This window comes from Mandrillus leucophaeus, unplaced genomic scaffold (genome assembly GCF_000951045.1).
Source record: "Mandrillus leucophaeus isolate KB7577 unplaced genomic scaffold, Mleu.le_1.0 Scaffold23, whole genome shotgun sequence".
NCBI lineage: Eukaryota > Metazoa > Chordata > Mammalia > Primates > Cercopithecidae > Mandrillus > Mandrillus leucophaeus.
The window spans coordinates 77018-92507 of NW_012102365.1; the positions used below are offsets into that span (position 1 = coordinate 77018).

The 15490-nt window shown below is 43.0% G+C and overlaps 2 protein-coding genes across 6 annotated transcripts in view; one reads left to right on the plus strand and one right to left on the minus strand.

Moving 5' to 3' along the window:
- MTFR1L (mitochondrial fission regulator 1-like) overlaps positions 1–5843 on the plus strand; it is a 13244-nt gene extending 7401 nt beyond the window's left edge. For 3 of the 4 annotated variants that reach the window (XM_011981609.1, XM_011981611.1, XM_011981610.1), the window contains exons 6-7: positions 2404–2725; positions 4816–5843. In XM_011981609.1, coding sequence (XP_011836999.1) covers positions 2404–2725; positions 4816–4921 — 428 coding nt within the window. In that variant the 3' untranslated portion in view covers positions 4922–5843. The remainder of the gene's footprint in view (positions 1–2403; positions 2726–4815) is intronic. The other variant, XM_011981612.1, reaches the window with a different exon arrangement.
- Positions 4943–15490, minus strand: part of AUNIP (aurora kinase A and ninein interacting protein) — a 27416-nt gene continuing 16868 nt past the window's right edge. The window contains exons 2-4 of one of the 2 annotated variants that reach the window (XM_011981608.1): positions 10387–10528; positions 8012–8818; positions 4943–5053 (exon numbers count right to left, since the gene is read on the minus strand). In XM_011981608.1, coding sequence (XP_011836998.1) covers positions 5034–5053; positions 8012–8818; positions 10387–10528 — 969 coding nt within the window. In that variant the 3' untranslated portion in view covers positions 4943–5033. Of the gene's footprint in view, positions 5054–6985; positions 8819–10386; positions 10529–15490 lie in introns of those variants that run through there. The other variant, XM_011981607.1, reaches the window with a different exon arrangement.

A 15490-nucleotide genomic window follows, 5' to 3' on the forward strand; every position in this document is an offset into this window, starting at 1 on the left:
CACGCCCGGCTAATTTTTTTGTATTTTTAGTAGAGACGGGGTTTCACCATGTTAGCCAGGATGGTCTCGATCTCCTGACCTCGTGATCCGCCCGCCTTGGCCTCCCAAAGTGCTGGGATTAGAGGCATGAGCCACCGCGCCAGCCATAATTTTTATATTTTTAGTAGAGACAGAGTTTCACCATGTTGGCCAGGCTGGTCTTGTATTCCTGACCTCAGATGACACCCGCCTCAGTCTCTCAAAGTGCTGGGATTATAGGCGTGAGCCACCAAGCCTGGCCAGCTTTCCTTTTTTTGGAGACAGGATCCTGGGTCTTGATCTATAGCCCAGGCTGGAGTGCAGTGGCACAATCTTGGCTCACTGCAACCTCTGCCTCCCAGGCTCAAGCGATTCTGATGCCTCAGCCTCCTGAATAGTTGGAATTACAGGTGTGCACCACCACGCCTGGCTAATTTTTGTATTTTTAGTAGAGACGGGGTTTTGCCATATTAGTTAGGCTGGTCTCGAACTCCTGGCCTCAAGTAATCCACCCAGCTCGGCCTTCTGAAGTGCTAAGATTACGGGCATGAGCCACCATGCCCGCTGGCTTTCCTTTTCTTTTTGTTTTTGAAACAGTCTCACTCTGTCACCCAGGTTGGAGTGCGGTGGCATAGTCTTGGCTCACTGCAACCTCCACCTCCCAGGTTCAAGCAATTCTCGTGCCTCTGCCTCCTGAGTAGCTGGGATTATAGGCGCACACTACCATGCTCAGCTAATTTTTTGTATTTTTAGTAGAGATAGGGTTTCGCCATTGCCCAGGCTGGTCTCAAACTCCTGAGCTCAAGCAATCTGCCTGCCTCAGCCTCCCAAAACGCTAGGATTACAGCCATGAGCCACCGCACCCTGCTTTCCTTTTCAATACAAGTAAACATATCCCCCACCACCGCTGAGACTTACCCTTTTTAAGCACCTATCTTCCCTCGCCTTGTCGTTTCTACCAGGGATCACAAGTGGCTTTACCACTTCAGTTCTCATACTGCTAGTGACATTGTCCCCATGCCCCACCCCCCTTCAAAGTGGGGAGTTGCATGACATTATGTTACGTTTTCTTATCTCAAATTAGTGGACTTTTTTGGTGGAAGGAGAATTTCATAAAGTTGGAGATTTTGGCCTTAAAAATACAGTGGCCGGGCACTGTGGCTCACGCCTGTAATCCCAACACTTTGGAAGGCTGAGGCGGGTGGATCACTTGAGGTCAGGAGTTCGAGACCAGCCTGGCCAACATGGTGAAACCCTGTCTCTACAAAAAATACAAAAATTAGCCAGGCGTGGCAGTGTGTGCCTGTAATCCCAGCTACTTGGGAGGCTGAGGCACAAGACTCACTTGAACCTGGGAGGCGGAGGCAGAGGCAGAGGTGGAGCTTGCAGTGAGCTAAAGTTGCACCACTGCACTCCAGCATGGGCAACAGAGTGAGACTTTGTCTCAAAAAAAAAAAAAAAAAGGTCCATTATGCAAACAAGCCTTGTAACCCATCCCTCCAGCTTTCTGTCTACAGTTAAGGCAGAACCACTGGAAATGGATGGGAAGCCTGCCTTGACCAGAGGCATGGACAACCAACAGGTGGATCTCTCCCAAGATGCTCAGGGCTTATCTTCATATTCCTCCCATCCTCATTTTTTCACTCTGCATTGACTCAGAGTCATAGCTCCTAAATTTATCAGTTGGTAGGACGCATGAAAATCATGGTATTCTTTGAAATCTTCATGTATTTAATTTCTTCACATGGAAGTTTTATGAAGAATTGCACTGAAACTCCATTTATATTTCTTGGCTACTTTTTTGTCATCCAAGAGACAAACTGAAGTAACACGTTTTTTAGAAACATAGTTTTTAGTGTATTTAGTGTTTTCAAAGTATTTTTAGAAATGTAGAAATTAAGGAAATTCTCTCTACTGAAATTTGGGAAGGTTGGGAGGTCTGTCACCATTCTCGTTTTGCTCGGAACATGTCTTTTAGTTCACAGATAGCAAGATTCAAAGGAGCATAGTCAAAAGCACTAGCCTAGTTAGAGAAAAGGACAAATTCAGGCCTTAGCTGTCACTGCTGCTTTGGCCTATGACAAGGCTATCACTCCACAGCCTATTGTGGAATGGCAGTTTTAAATGCCAAGGCCTTTATGGGCTGGGTTTTCCTGCCCTCCTGGAACACTGGAAAAGCCCAGTGCTTCTACAGCTTTCTGAGCCCCTGAGTGAGAAGCATAGTGGAATGACCCTCCAGTGGCTACAGATACCATCCTGGCTCTCCCAGACTGTCATGGTGTCAGCCCAGGAAATGAATGTTCAGTAGGCAGGGCTGTGGGGAGAAGATATTCCTACTGTGTTCTAGCCCCAATGTCCATCCATGCCTATTGTTTTCTCTTTCAGCTTCGGCTTCATTAACGCCAGATTTCTTATCTCCAGGAAGTTCAAATGTCTCTTCTCCCTTACCTTGTTTTGGATCCTCATTCCACTCTACAACTTCCTTTGTCATTAGTGACATCACCGAGGAGACAGAGGTGGAGGTCCCTGAGCTTCCATCAGTCCCCCTGCTTTGTTCTGCCAGCCCTGAATGTTGCAAACCAGAACACAAAGCTACCTGCAGTTCGTCTGAAGAGGATGACTGCATCTCTTTGTCCAAGGCCAGCAGCTTTGCAGATATGATGGGTATCCTGAAGGACTTTCACCGAATGAAACAGAGCCAAGATCTGTAAGTATCTGATGAGGAGCTCTAGTATCTGTTTACTCTGAGTTGCCCATGGCCAGTGATCTAATGCAACATAGTAAGTTCTTAGTAGTACCATATGTTATGTCATTCATAAAGCTTGCTGACTACCTGCTTGCCAGTGCCTGGGGCCCCAATTTGAGGAAAGAGCAACACTTTACATTTATTGGGTTAGGTCACCCCAACCAAATATGAGGCTAGTAGGGACTTTTATAAGGCAGCTCATCTAATCCAACTTCTGTCCTCAGGTGGCTTTATCACTTCAGTTCTCATACTGCTAGTGACAGTGTCTTCATGCCCCACCCTTCAAAGTGAGGGGTTGCATGACATTATGTTTTGTTATGTTTTCTTATCTCAAATTGGTAGGCTTTTTTGGTGGGAGGAGAATTTCATAAAGTTGGAGATTTCTACTTTAAAATACAGTGGTCCATTGTGCAAACCAACCCTGCATATTCAGTGATTTGAAAACAAGGTTTTTGAGACTCGCCAGTAGTTCCGAAACCTAGCTGCCCATCAGAATTGCTCGGATTTGTTAAAAATACACCTTTAACTTAATAAAGTAGAACCCCAAGGAGTGGAGCTCTAGGTTTTTCCGATGGAGTATGAGGGACTTTGGGGAATACCTACCTTGAAAAACTTTATCTGGCAAAGAAGCCTCAGGAAGTCACCCCATTGCATAGTGTTTCTCCAGTTGTGGGTTGTGATTTCAACAGCTGCACAGGACTCACCAGAGGAGCTTGGTTTGAATGTAGGTTCCTGGGCATTGGAGAGCCAGACCTTGATGGCCAGCGCCCAGCTTGTGCAGCTCTGTTTGTTAATGCAGATGAAAAACTGTTTTGGGGACAGGGAAGTGAGGTCTCCTGAGTTGATGTTAAGTTCCTGTTAAAGGGAAAGTTACTTGCCCTGGATCCCTTTTTGTCTCCTGGGATCCATTTCCCTCTGAAAAGTAGACCAGGCTAAGTGACTCCCTCATTGCTTCCTGGCAGTTGACCTGTTTAGGGAAGTCACTCTTAACCTTCCTTCACTGGCCCTAGTCAGGTTGGTCATACTCACCCATATCTCTTTGGTCTTCCACGTTCCCAAATTCAGTTGCTGCTGCTTTTGGTCTTCCCTGAGCTGTTTTCTTCTGAACACAATGTTTTTTTAGGTTGACTCTCAAACTTTCTCTTACTTGCCTTTTGGACCAAATTAGATTCAAGACCCTTATTGCCAGCCCCCTCCTCCCACTTGTGTCTTCGGATCAGAAGAAGCTGGGTCAGTGAATAAGACTGGGAAAGTACCCCAGTCAGCAAAGGTTCAGATATGTCACCAACCAAACGCAGTCCCTCTTGTTGTTGCTTTGAAGGTTGAATAATCAGTCTTGGCTCTTATATTTAGCTTACTCCCCAGTAAAACACCTTCTTGAGGATGAATGTATATAAGTTCACTAGGATTTCAAGCAACTATTTTCCGGGTATCTAGGACCCTCTTATATGATGTATCAGATAATTTGGGCCTACTTCAGTCTGGAGTTGGTTTTGTTCCCATGCGTTTCTTGTGTGAATGTTTTGCTCTAATTCTGGCTCTCGTAAAAAATCATCTACCCTGAAGGGGAGACCGGGAAGTAGGAAATCCCAAGCACACCTTTTCCCCAGAAATATTAAGGGTTAGAATAGCCAAGAGTCATCAGTTATTTCCCCTGCTGACCCTCTGGGGAAATGCTACTAAGAAAACATAGGGCCAGAAGGCAGAAGCAGAAGCTTAGCCACCAGAGGGCAACTCTAACCGATTGATGGTCCTTTACTTTGCCCACACTTCATAGCTATTTCAGGAAATAGTAAAGCATTCTAGTTAAGAGATCTGGAACCAGCTAGTTTGGTTTTGAACTCTGGATTCACCGCTTACTTGCTGAGTGACTAGTGACCTTGGGCAACTTGTATAACCTTTCTGTGCTTCAATTTCCTTATCTGTGAAAGGGAATTGTAATAGCACCTACCTAGTAAGATTGTTGTGAGGATTCCATGAGATAATGTATTCAAATATATACAACACTACCCAGGAAAGAGTAAGTACTCAAGCTATTATTGTGTCTCTAGGAACCGGAGTTCATTGAAGGAGGAAGACCCTGCTGTGCTTATCTCTGAGGTCCTACGAAGGAAGTTTGCTCTAAAGGAAGAAGATGTCAGTAGAAAAGGAAACTGACAACCCTCAGCTCTGCAAACTCAGTCTCATGCTCCTGGAATACCTTCAATAGCTGCCTTCCTCACCACAGATGTTTCTGCCTCTAAAGGAGAAATCTTCTGCAACAGTCTTGCTAACAAGCTAGAGCTTGGACTGAAAGAGAAGAGCTGGATTATATGTTTCCCAGACTTCAAACCCTGGCAGAAGCTAAGGCTTGTGATTTGACCTGAGACATTTGTTTCAGGTAATCGTGTAGAATGAAGTATCTCAGTTTAAAGGGTAAGAGAGAAGTTGTTTCTGGTTTTTCCTTGCCCCTGTGTGAAAACAGGTCCGAAATGACTGACTGACTTCACTGCATTAGACCCTATAACTGGTCTCACAAGACACTTTGTGCCCAGCTGTCACTCACTCTCAGCAGCTTCCTTGCAGCAGAGCAGGGCTGAGGGGAAGGGGCTATAAATGTTTGTATACATGTTCACAGGGCATGGAAAATCTTATGCTGCTCCATCATAAACCTACACCAATGCCCAGCAATCACCCTCCTCACTTCCTTGTCTAGATGTAGAGGTCAGGCTGCTGAACCAGCCAACACATGGGCTACTGCTGGGAAGCCTGGGCTGTTTTTTTTCTTAAACACATTTTATATTACTGAACAACCAAATCTACCCTCCATGGCCCTGAGGCCTTATCAGTTCCACTGATTAAAAACTTTCTCTTTCACGGACCTTAAGCCCGGTAGGAAAGAGAAAGGAGGAGGGGGAAAGAGCATACCATCTTTCTTCCAGGCCCTTGACTGCTCCTTTGGGTTGGGCCAAGGTTTGTACCTACCACACCATGCATGACTCAGATGCCCTCAGGTCCCTTTCTCTATGGTATGTATACTGTGTGTGTTTGGGTTGAAGCACTACCTGACATTAAAGGAAGGACTTGGAGAGAGAATGCATTTGCTGTGTCCATCTCTTGAGTTGTGATTACCCAGTATCCTTCAGGGGATAGGATTATTGTTCATTTTAAAGTGTATGAACTTAAACAGGCTACTGGCTTCTCCTCTTTCCTCATAAGGTCCTGCCCTTCTAGGGGTTTTATTCCCCCTTTCTGTAGAGATTTTGCCCTATACTCTTTTTCTTTTTTTAGAAACAGTATCTAGCTCTGTAATGCCCAGGCCAGAGTGCAGTGGTGGGATCATTAGCTAACTGCAGCCTCGAAACTCCTGGGCTCAAGCGAGCTTCCCACCTTAACCTCCTGAGTAGCTGGGACTACAGGTATGCACCACCACACCCAGGAAATGTTTTAATTTTTTTGTAGAGATGAGGTCTTGTATGTTGCCCAGGCTGGTCTTGAACTCCTGGTCTCAAGCAAACCTCCCACCTCAGCCTCCCAGAGCATTGAGATTACAGACATGAGCCACCGCACTAAGCCCCATACCTGTCTCTTATACACATCTAGATGTGTATAAGAGACAGGTGCTGGGATTACAGGCTTGAGCCACCGCGCCCGGCCCCCATACATTCTTAAAAAAGCAGGTCTTCCAGGAAAAGGACCGGAGAGATGACATAGAACACAAAAGTAGAATTTAACATTTAAATTAGGCCAGGCACAGTGGCTCACACCTCTAATCACAGCACTTTGGGAGTTCAAGATCAGCCTGGGCAACAAAGCAAGACCTCATCTCTACAAAATATTTTAAAAATTAGCTGGGCATGGTGGCATGTGCCTGTAGTCTCAGCTACTCAGGAGGCTGAGGTGGGAAAATCACTTGTGCCCAGGAGGTCCAGGCTGCAGTGAACTGTGTTCATGCCACTGCACTCCAGCCTGGGCAACAGAGCGAGACCATGTCTCAAAAAACTAAAATTTAAGTTAAAGAAAAAAAGCAGTTCTATCTTATAACCTGCAAGTTTGTCCCCTAGAGATTGTTTAAGCCTCTTAGGTACCATATCAACAACAAAGGATAATGCCTTGGGTAGAAGACAGGTCAAACTAGACTCTGGCTCACATCAGACTCAGGGCAATGACAACATACACTATTACAGTTGCATTTTCAAAAATAAAATTGATAATCGTTTAATTACCAATTACCACAAGAGCCACTTTGTAAACATTTATTTGGATTCATAGTTTTACAAAGGGGATTCCCTCCTATCTTGTGGGAAAAGGGTAACACAGTCACATCCAGATTGTTATATAGCTCAGGCTTTTTAAGGGGTATATTTAAACATAGAGTATATAACTTCAAAGTGCTGTAGAGTTACCACAAAAATAAAATAAGAAACTAGCACCATTCTGCCTCTCTTCTGCGCACACCTGGGTTGTGGGGAGATGTGCTAATCACTCAAAATAAGGGTCAAGAGTAATCATCCCAAGCTTAGGTCGAAGTGGGTTAAGATCAGCCAGAGATTTAAAAGCTTACACATCTGGCCCGGCACGGTGGTTTACACCTGTAATCCCAGCACTTTGGGAGGCCGAGGCGGGCAGATCACGAGGTCAGGAGATGGAGACCATCCTGGCTAACACGGTGAAACCTCGTCTCTACTAAAAATAGCAAAAAAAAATTAGCTGGGCTTGGTGGCATGCGCCTGTAGTCCCAGTACTCGGGAGGCTGAGGCAGGAGAATCACCTGAATCCAGGAGGCAGAGGTTGCAGTGAGCTGAGATCGCACCACTGCACTTCAGCCTGGCAACAGAGTGAGACTCCATCTGAGGAAAAAAAAAGAGAAAAGAAAAAAAAAAAAACCCACACATCCATAAGCAAGGTCCCAGTCAGACATCTGGAAGGCTCTGTGCAGGCTAAGTAAAAGGCGCTTTCATGGAGAGATAAATACCCACCGTGCTGCCTCAGTGTTCATCATAGACTTGTTCAGGGAATTTATCAGCCACCATCTTCCTGAGGGAAAGCCATGATGGCAAACCCAGTGTCTTAACAATGGTACTGCCCTTTATTTACATAGGGAAGATGCTCAGTAATGATAACTTCATCCCATGCCACCTTCCCACCTAAACAAACAAACTCGCCTCTCCACCCACAACTATATTTTCCTACATCTCTGTCATTTCAAGGTACTTTTAGGAACAAAGCTTCAAAACATTTAGAATTGGTGCCTGATAACTTGATTACCTTCAGAGTCCTGGGTAAAGAGCAAATCGGGCTTCAGATTTTGAGTTGGCCCATCCTCCTGGCACTGAGCCCAAGAACTGTCAGGAAACGGCCCTAAGTCCCAATTCCAGTTATTCGTTACATCTTGAAAAGGAGCTCTAGTGTTGTGGGCAATGACCCGCTGACCTTGAGAATCTTCAGTGAAAAGCTGACTCCAGGAGTCCTTGTCATTGTTTTCATTGTCCCAGGAAAACACAGAAACCGGACAAGAGCTTTGTTTTACTGGTTCTACGTTTTCTCCATTCCAGGATTCCCTGTATGTTTGAAGGAGGACAGGGGCCTGCCTGTTTTCTTTGGCAGACACCTTTCTTTCCAATTTAGTCTTGCCTAAAGGCTGACAGCATTTGTCCCCAGGTAGTTTGGTGTGCTTCTTCATACTCTGACAGTTCTTCTTAGACCCATGAAGCCATTCCCATTTCCTGGCAGAATCCCCTTTTTCTTCCTTTTGGTCTAGCAAACAAGAACTTTCCAAGTCCTCGGTGAAGGAAAAAGCCAATGGGGTATTACTCTCTCCAGCACAGTCTAGAGTATCAGGCTGGAGCAAAGATAGCTCAGTTCTGTGGTGGCCAGAAGTCTGGAGGGACTGAGGAGAGAGTCCAGCTTCCTGGATGTCTGCAGTGGTTGAAGTGGCTAAAGGGGATACCATGCAATCATGTGCTAAGCCTGGGATCAAATGGTCTAGCTGGGTCACATTTTTCTTGGACTCTTTGTTGAGCTGACTTTCTGTATGAGATGAAACACTCTTCTGGTCACTACCATTTGTCTTTCCTAATAAAACAAATGAACAAATATTATTCTGCAGAAAAACTGCCCTAAGCAGGATTCAGTTGGCTTTTTCTGAAATCAGTATCAGCTACTATTACTACCTAGTGCAGGAGTCTTAGCCTCTTCACATAATTTTGTAGCCAATCTTCCTGTTTTCAATCTTGCCAGTCTCTCATGAATGAACTCTAAAACATCAGATCTTATATTCCCTACTCAAATACATGGATACTTCCCATCACCTACCTAATAATGTCAAACATCACATACAATCAGACCACAGCCTACTTTACCAGCTGAGTTTTCATTTGTAGGTTTGTTTAGCATAGGGCACATCAGTTTTGCTTTTGTTTTTTATTTAATGTGGTTTTTACTAAATGATGATCCTCTGGCCAAATATACATTCCTGGACATTATCCTTAAAGAAACATGCTAAACACATACAAGTTTTGTAAGGTCTTAAAGATGACATTAACCATCCAACTCTGAGAAACCTTCTGGTGACAGTGTGAAAAACGTGGGTCCTCCACTCCCCAGGCATTTCATTGGAAAGGGAGTGAAGACACAATTAGGATGCTAAGTCAGTCAGTACGTAGAATAGTGAAACAACTACTAGTGTCCAGCCTGTTAATTTTATCAGGCATAGAGTGGATTCTCTTCTGCCTTAAGATAAGGATGGAGGACATGGAATTCCCAACTTGGCTCAAATTACACCAAGATCTAATTATAAAAACAAAGCAGAATAACTCCAATAAGAATTATACTGCAGAAACTAGGTTTTGTGAGAATTCTCAACTTTTCCTTAGAATTCAATATAGATTATAAAATACACCAGAATTTATAAGTGGAAGAAGTTTTTTTGTTAATTTTTTTTTTTTTTAATTTAAATCTGCCCTTACATAAAACAAAAGAGTATAAGTTTTTGTTTGGAGGAGGGAGAGGGCATTTTGAAGGTTTAGGCGAAGCAATCCTGAGAATCACTCCCAGCATTAGAGCACTCTTCCCAACACCCTCCAAGTGGCAGGAACCCTGCTGCTTAAGGCCCAGCCTGCTGAGTCAGCTGCTCCCCTGAAGAGGGACCTGGAAGCAAAGAACTGCCAAAGGATGAGACATAAACCAACTTTATGTGAGGCTTTCTAAGAACAAGCATCTTTGAACCTTGCACTAATTTGAGAAACTTCACACAAAAATATCAATTACCAATTAACCTTAGACAGAGTACCCATTGTGGGCAACCCAAGATATATACCTCCTAACTAATGGCAGGGCAACTCCCCAGTGCACCTCCAACTCCCAAGTGCACCTCCAACGCCCAAGTACACCTTTCCTGACTGCTCTGTCAGCGAATACAAATATTTAAGTTGAGCAAAACAGAACCAGAAAAGTATGTTTGTAAAAGCACACATATATTGCTTTTCAAAAGGCAACGATTATGTTTTATAACCTCTTCTAATAGGCTAAGTTTAACATAATGCACTGGTTTCACCATTTCTCATAAATGTTCTAACATGGACAAATGAACACACTCCTTTTTTGCTCTGGATAATGAAGTATTCCCACATGGGCCACCATACCTGGCTGCAAGGTGAAGAAGGAAGCAATGCTTCTCTGGTGAATGCCTGTAGATGGAGCTCTTCTTTGAGTAAAATAAATACTAGCCTTTCTTTCTCCAGGAAGGAGTGTTAGCATTTTGGTGCCTGGTTTGATTAAATGTGTCTGAGAAAGGAGAGAAAAAAGAATAATGAGCCTATTAATATTAAAAGACAGACAGTAGAGATTCAGTACACACCAGTGACCCTCTGAGAACCACACTAGACCCTCTGTACTCCACTTACAGCCTATTCTCAAGGTAGTTGGTGCTGGACATCATCTTCCATTTCCAGCCATCCTAACGGTGTTTTTCTCAGGAATCACATACTCCAATGATAGCCCAATCTTTCTGCTTCCCCATGGAAATCAGTCATGCTGACTAAACAAACAGGATTTGTTAACAGGATGGCAGAGATTATGCTCTTTTATATTTAAGGATAATTAATGATTCTATATCAGCAGCAGTTGATGCATTTTCAGTAGTTTTTAAGTAGTCACATAGTGGTGGTGAAGAGCATGGCTCAAGAATCAGTCCTAGTTCTGCCACTGCCACTTTGCTATGCGACCTTCTCCAAGTTGCTTAATCTCATTCTCAGGTGTCAAGTGGGGACAATAATAGTACCTATCCCTACGGCAGTTATGAAAATTTAGTAAGGCCGGGCGCGGTGGCTCATGCCTGTAATCCCAACACTTTGGGAGGCTGAGGCAGGCGGATCACAAGGTCAGGAGTTTAAGACCAGCCTGACCAATATGATGACACCATGTCTCTACTAAAAATACAAAAATTAGCCAGGCGTGGTGGCAAACGCCTGTAGTCTCAGCTCCTTGGGAGGCTGAGGCAGAAGGATCGCTTGAACTCGGGAGGCAGAGGTTGCAGTGAGCCGAGATTGCGCCACTGCACTCCAGCCTGGGTGACAGAGTGAGACTCCATCTCAAAAAAAAAAAGAAAATTTAGTAAATTTATTCACATAAAAGGCTTACACAGTTCCTGGCACATAGAAAACATTCAGTAGCAGTTGGCTAATATTAAGAGGAGAAGCTGTGAAACAGCACCAGTCTCACTACACTTTTAACTCAGGCACTTTTATTCTTTAGAGAATGGAACTGGAAGATAGGCAAGAGAGGTTTGAGAAGTGAGTTGCCAACTAACTATAAATATAACTTCATCCTTATTTAATGTGATTTGTTTTTATTTCTATTTGCTTGTTACAGAATGCCTGAGAAATAGGGCGAATAGGATTATATTCAATTCAATTTTGCTGTGTCTGCCAAAAAACAAATAAGATTTGCCAATATTCATGCAGCAAGTTAGAGGTAGGCCTGAAACTTGAAGCCAAGTTATTTATTCTAACTCAAAGTTGACTTCATTTTTACATTTGGAAACTAGGTTGTACTTTAAGTGGTTAAAAGAAGAAAGAAATCCTGGAGGTAAAACTCATACTTCAACATGTATTACTGGTACAGAATCTTCTCTTCCACCACATACAACCAGAAAACTGGATCAAAGATACATGAAAAAATTGATATAAACAGCAGACAATAGGCAGTAAAGAATTGTGATCCTTGAGAAAAGGGAAACAAGGTGAGCCCGAAGATCATTCCAGCTTTCTGCCTGGAAGTGCTTTGCAGACCACAGTATATCCTTTTTTGATGAATTGAGTAGACTGAGATTGGAATTTGTGGAAACTGAGGTGGCTGAGATTTGCAGCGCAGAGAAAGACCTCCAGAAGGGAGACCTCCGCATGGGGATCCCTTTAGTTCCATTACTGAATACTAACCTACACATGTGTTAGGTGAAACCCCACAAAGCCAGGCAATGAAACTGCAAACTGGAATTGCAAGCCGAGCAATTCCCAGAGCTCACACAGGCTGGGGGACATCTGTGTTCCCCCTATCCGGATAGGACGACCTTGAATACCAGGGACATTCATTAGAGCTCTAAGGAGAATCATCCTTTAGTAGTAGAACTAAACTAGCCCTAGAGCAAAAACTATTCCAAACACTTACCTTAACAAAGCTTAAAAGCAAGCTTTGAAAGTGTCAAGCTGACTAGCAAGTAACTACCTGCCAAAACAATTTTCAGTTTTTTTTTTGAGACAAAGTCTCATTGTTGTCGCCTAGGCTGGAGTGCAATGGTACAATCTCGGCTCGCTGCAACCTCCGCCTCCTGGGTTCAAGCGATTCTCCTGCCTCAGCCTCCTGAGTAGCTGGGATTACAACAGGTGCCTGCCACCACACCTGGCTAATTTTTGTATTTTTAGTAGAGACAGGGTTTCACCATGTTGGCCAGGCTCAAACTCCTGACCGCAGGCGATATGCCCACCTGGCCTCCCAAAGTGGGATTACAGGTGTGAGCCACCACGCCTGGCCAATATCCTTTAAAGACAACAATATCCAGATACTTAATGTAGCACTTGTAATGTCTAGCATGCAATAAAAAATTACTGGATATGTGAAGCAGAAAAATACTGTAATTGGGATAGGAGTGATCTGTTAATAGAAACAGACCCAGAAATGTGATAGATAAAGAGAATTAGCTGACAAGTAATAGTTAACTTAAAATAGAATAAATATGCACAAGGATTTGAAGGAAAATATGAACATAATAAGGCGAGAAAATAGAAGATATAAAAAAATTCAACAGATGAGCTTAACAACAGACTGGAGACTACAGAAGAAAATAACAGTAAACCTGAAGACAATAGTAATACAAACTACACAAAATGAAGCAGAGAGAAAAAAATAACTGAAAAGGAAGAAGCAAAGTCTTAATCAGTGAGATATAAAGCATACATATAATTAGTCTCAAAAAAAAACAATGTGGAGGGGGACAGAAAATATGTTTGAAGAAAGAAGGGCCAAAAAGTTTTCCAAATATGGTGAAAATTAACTGTAACATTCTTTTTCAAAGACAGCCAATACGAGATCTCCCATTTCACATATTCTTCTTATGTAACTATGACACTCTTGCCATCAAGTGATGAAGTCCTTATTCCCTGACCTTGAACTTGGAAAGTACTTTGTGACTACTTTGACCAATAAGGTATGACAGAAGTAACAAACACTATACATGATTTCCAAAACTAAGTCATAAAAATGCCATGCACTTCTGCCTTGCTCTCTTGAGGTGCTCACTCTTGGGACCCACCCAACACATTATGAGGATGCACAAGCTGCCACTTGGCTCTCTAAATTTTATAGGAGCCACATCCTAGATATGTGAGATAATGCGGTTAGTATGCCAACAAATATTTGAGTACCTATATGCTAGGACTGGGAAGATAGTGATGAACAAAATAGACTTTCTGCTTCACTAAAGTTTATAGCTTAAGAGAGAATAACAGACTAATAAATAGTTACTTAAATTACTACAAGTGTGCTAAGTCCTATAAAGAAGCTTTACAGAAAACTACAGATTATCAGAAAACACTAAGACCTCAATTAGCAAAACATCTGGGAATAAAGCTTTTTGCCAAGTTGGCAGGAGCCGAAGGATGTACCTTCCTTAGGCCAGAGTGAGGTCAGAAGTGATACTGTCCCAGTTATAGCTCTCTTAGAAGACCCATGGCTTCAAGGATCTATGTCTATCTCAGTGGACTGTTCAGACTGTGTGAGAAAAGGTTATTTGGAACTGAGAAAGACCCCAGGTAAAAAGTCCTTCAGCTGATTATCCCTACCTCAAAATAAAGGCAGCTGTTTGTACTTTATACAGTATAGGCATACCTTACTTTATTGCACCTTGCTTTACTGCACTTTGAAGATGTGTTTTGTTTTGTTTTTTACAAATTGAAGGTTTGTGGCAAGCCTGTGTTGAGCAAGTCTTTCAGTGCCATTTTCCAACATCATGTGCTCACTTCATGTCTCTGTGTTCCATTTTGGTACTTCTTGCAGTATTCCAAACTTCTTCATTTCTGTATCTGTGATCAGTGATCTTTAATGTTACTATTGTAATTGTTTTGGGGCACCATGAACCACATCTGTATATGATGGCAAACTTAATTGATAAATGTTGTGCATGTTTTGACTGTTCCACTGACTGGCCACTGCCTCAACTCTCTCCCTCTCCTTGGGCTGCCCTATTTAATACTGAAATTAGGCCAATGAAGAACTCTATAATGGCCTCTAAGTGTTCAAGTGAAAGGAGGAGTCATGGGTCTCTCACTTTAAATCAAAAGCTAGAAATGATCATGCTTAGTGAGGAAGACATGTCCCAAGAGGCCAAAAGCTGAGCCTCTTGCACCAAACAGCCAAGTTGTAAATGCAAAGGAAAAGTTCTTGAAGGAAATTAAAAGTGCCACTCCAGTGAACACACAAATAAGAAAGCAAAACAGCCTTATTGCTTATACGGAGAAAGTTTGAGTGGTCTGGATAAATGATCAAAAGCCGCTACAACATTCCCTTAAGTCAAAGCCTTATCCAGAGAGCAAGGCTCTAACTCGAATTCAATTCTATGAAAGCTGAGAGAGGTGAGGAACGCCACAGAAGAAAAGTCTGAAGCTAGCAGAGGCTGGTTCATGAGGTTGAAGGAAAGAAACTGTCTCTATAACATAAAAGTACGGGTGAAGCAGCAAGTGCTGATGTGGAAGCTGCAGCAAGTTATCCAGAAGATCTAGGTAAGATCACTGATAAAGGTGGCTACACAAAACAACAGATTGTCCCTGTAGATGAAACAGTCTTATATAGGAAGAAGATGCCATCTCGGACTTTCATAGCTACAGAGAAGTCAATGCCTGGCTCCAAAGCTTCAAAGGACAGGCTGACTCTCTTGTTAGGGACTAATACAGCTACTGATTTAAAGCCAATGCTCACCTAATATTCTGAAAATCCTTAGGCCTTAAGAATTATGCTACATCTACTCTGCCTATGGTCTATAAATGGAACAACAAAGCCTGGATGACAGCACATCTATTTATAGCATGGTTTACTGACTATTTTAAGCCCACTCTTGACCTACTGCTTAGAAAGAGGATTATTTTCAAAATATTACCGTTCATTGGCTGGGCACAGTGGCTCACACCTGTAATCCCAGTATTTTGGGAGGCTGAGGCAGGCAGATTGCTTGAGCCTAGGAGTTTGAGACCAGCCTGG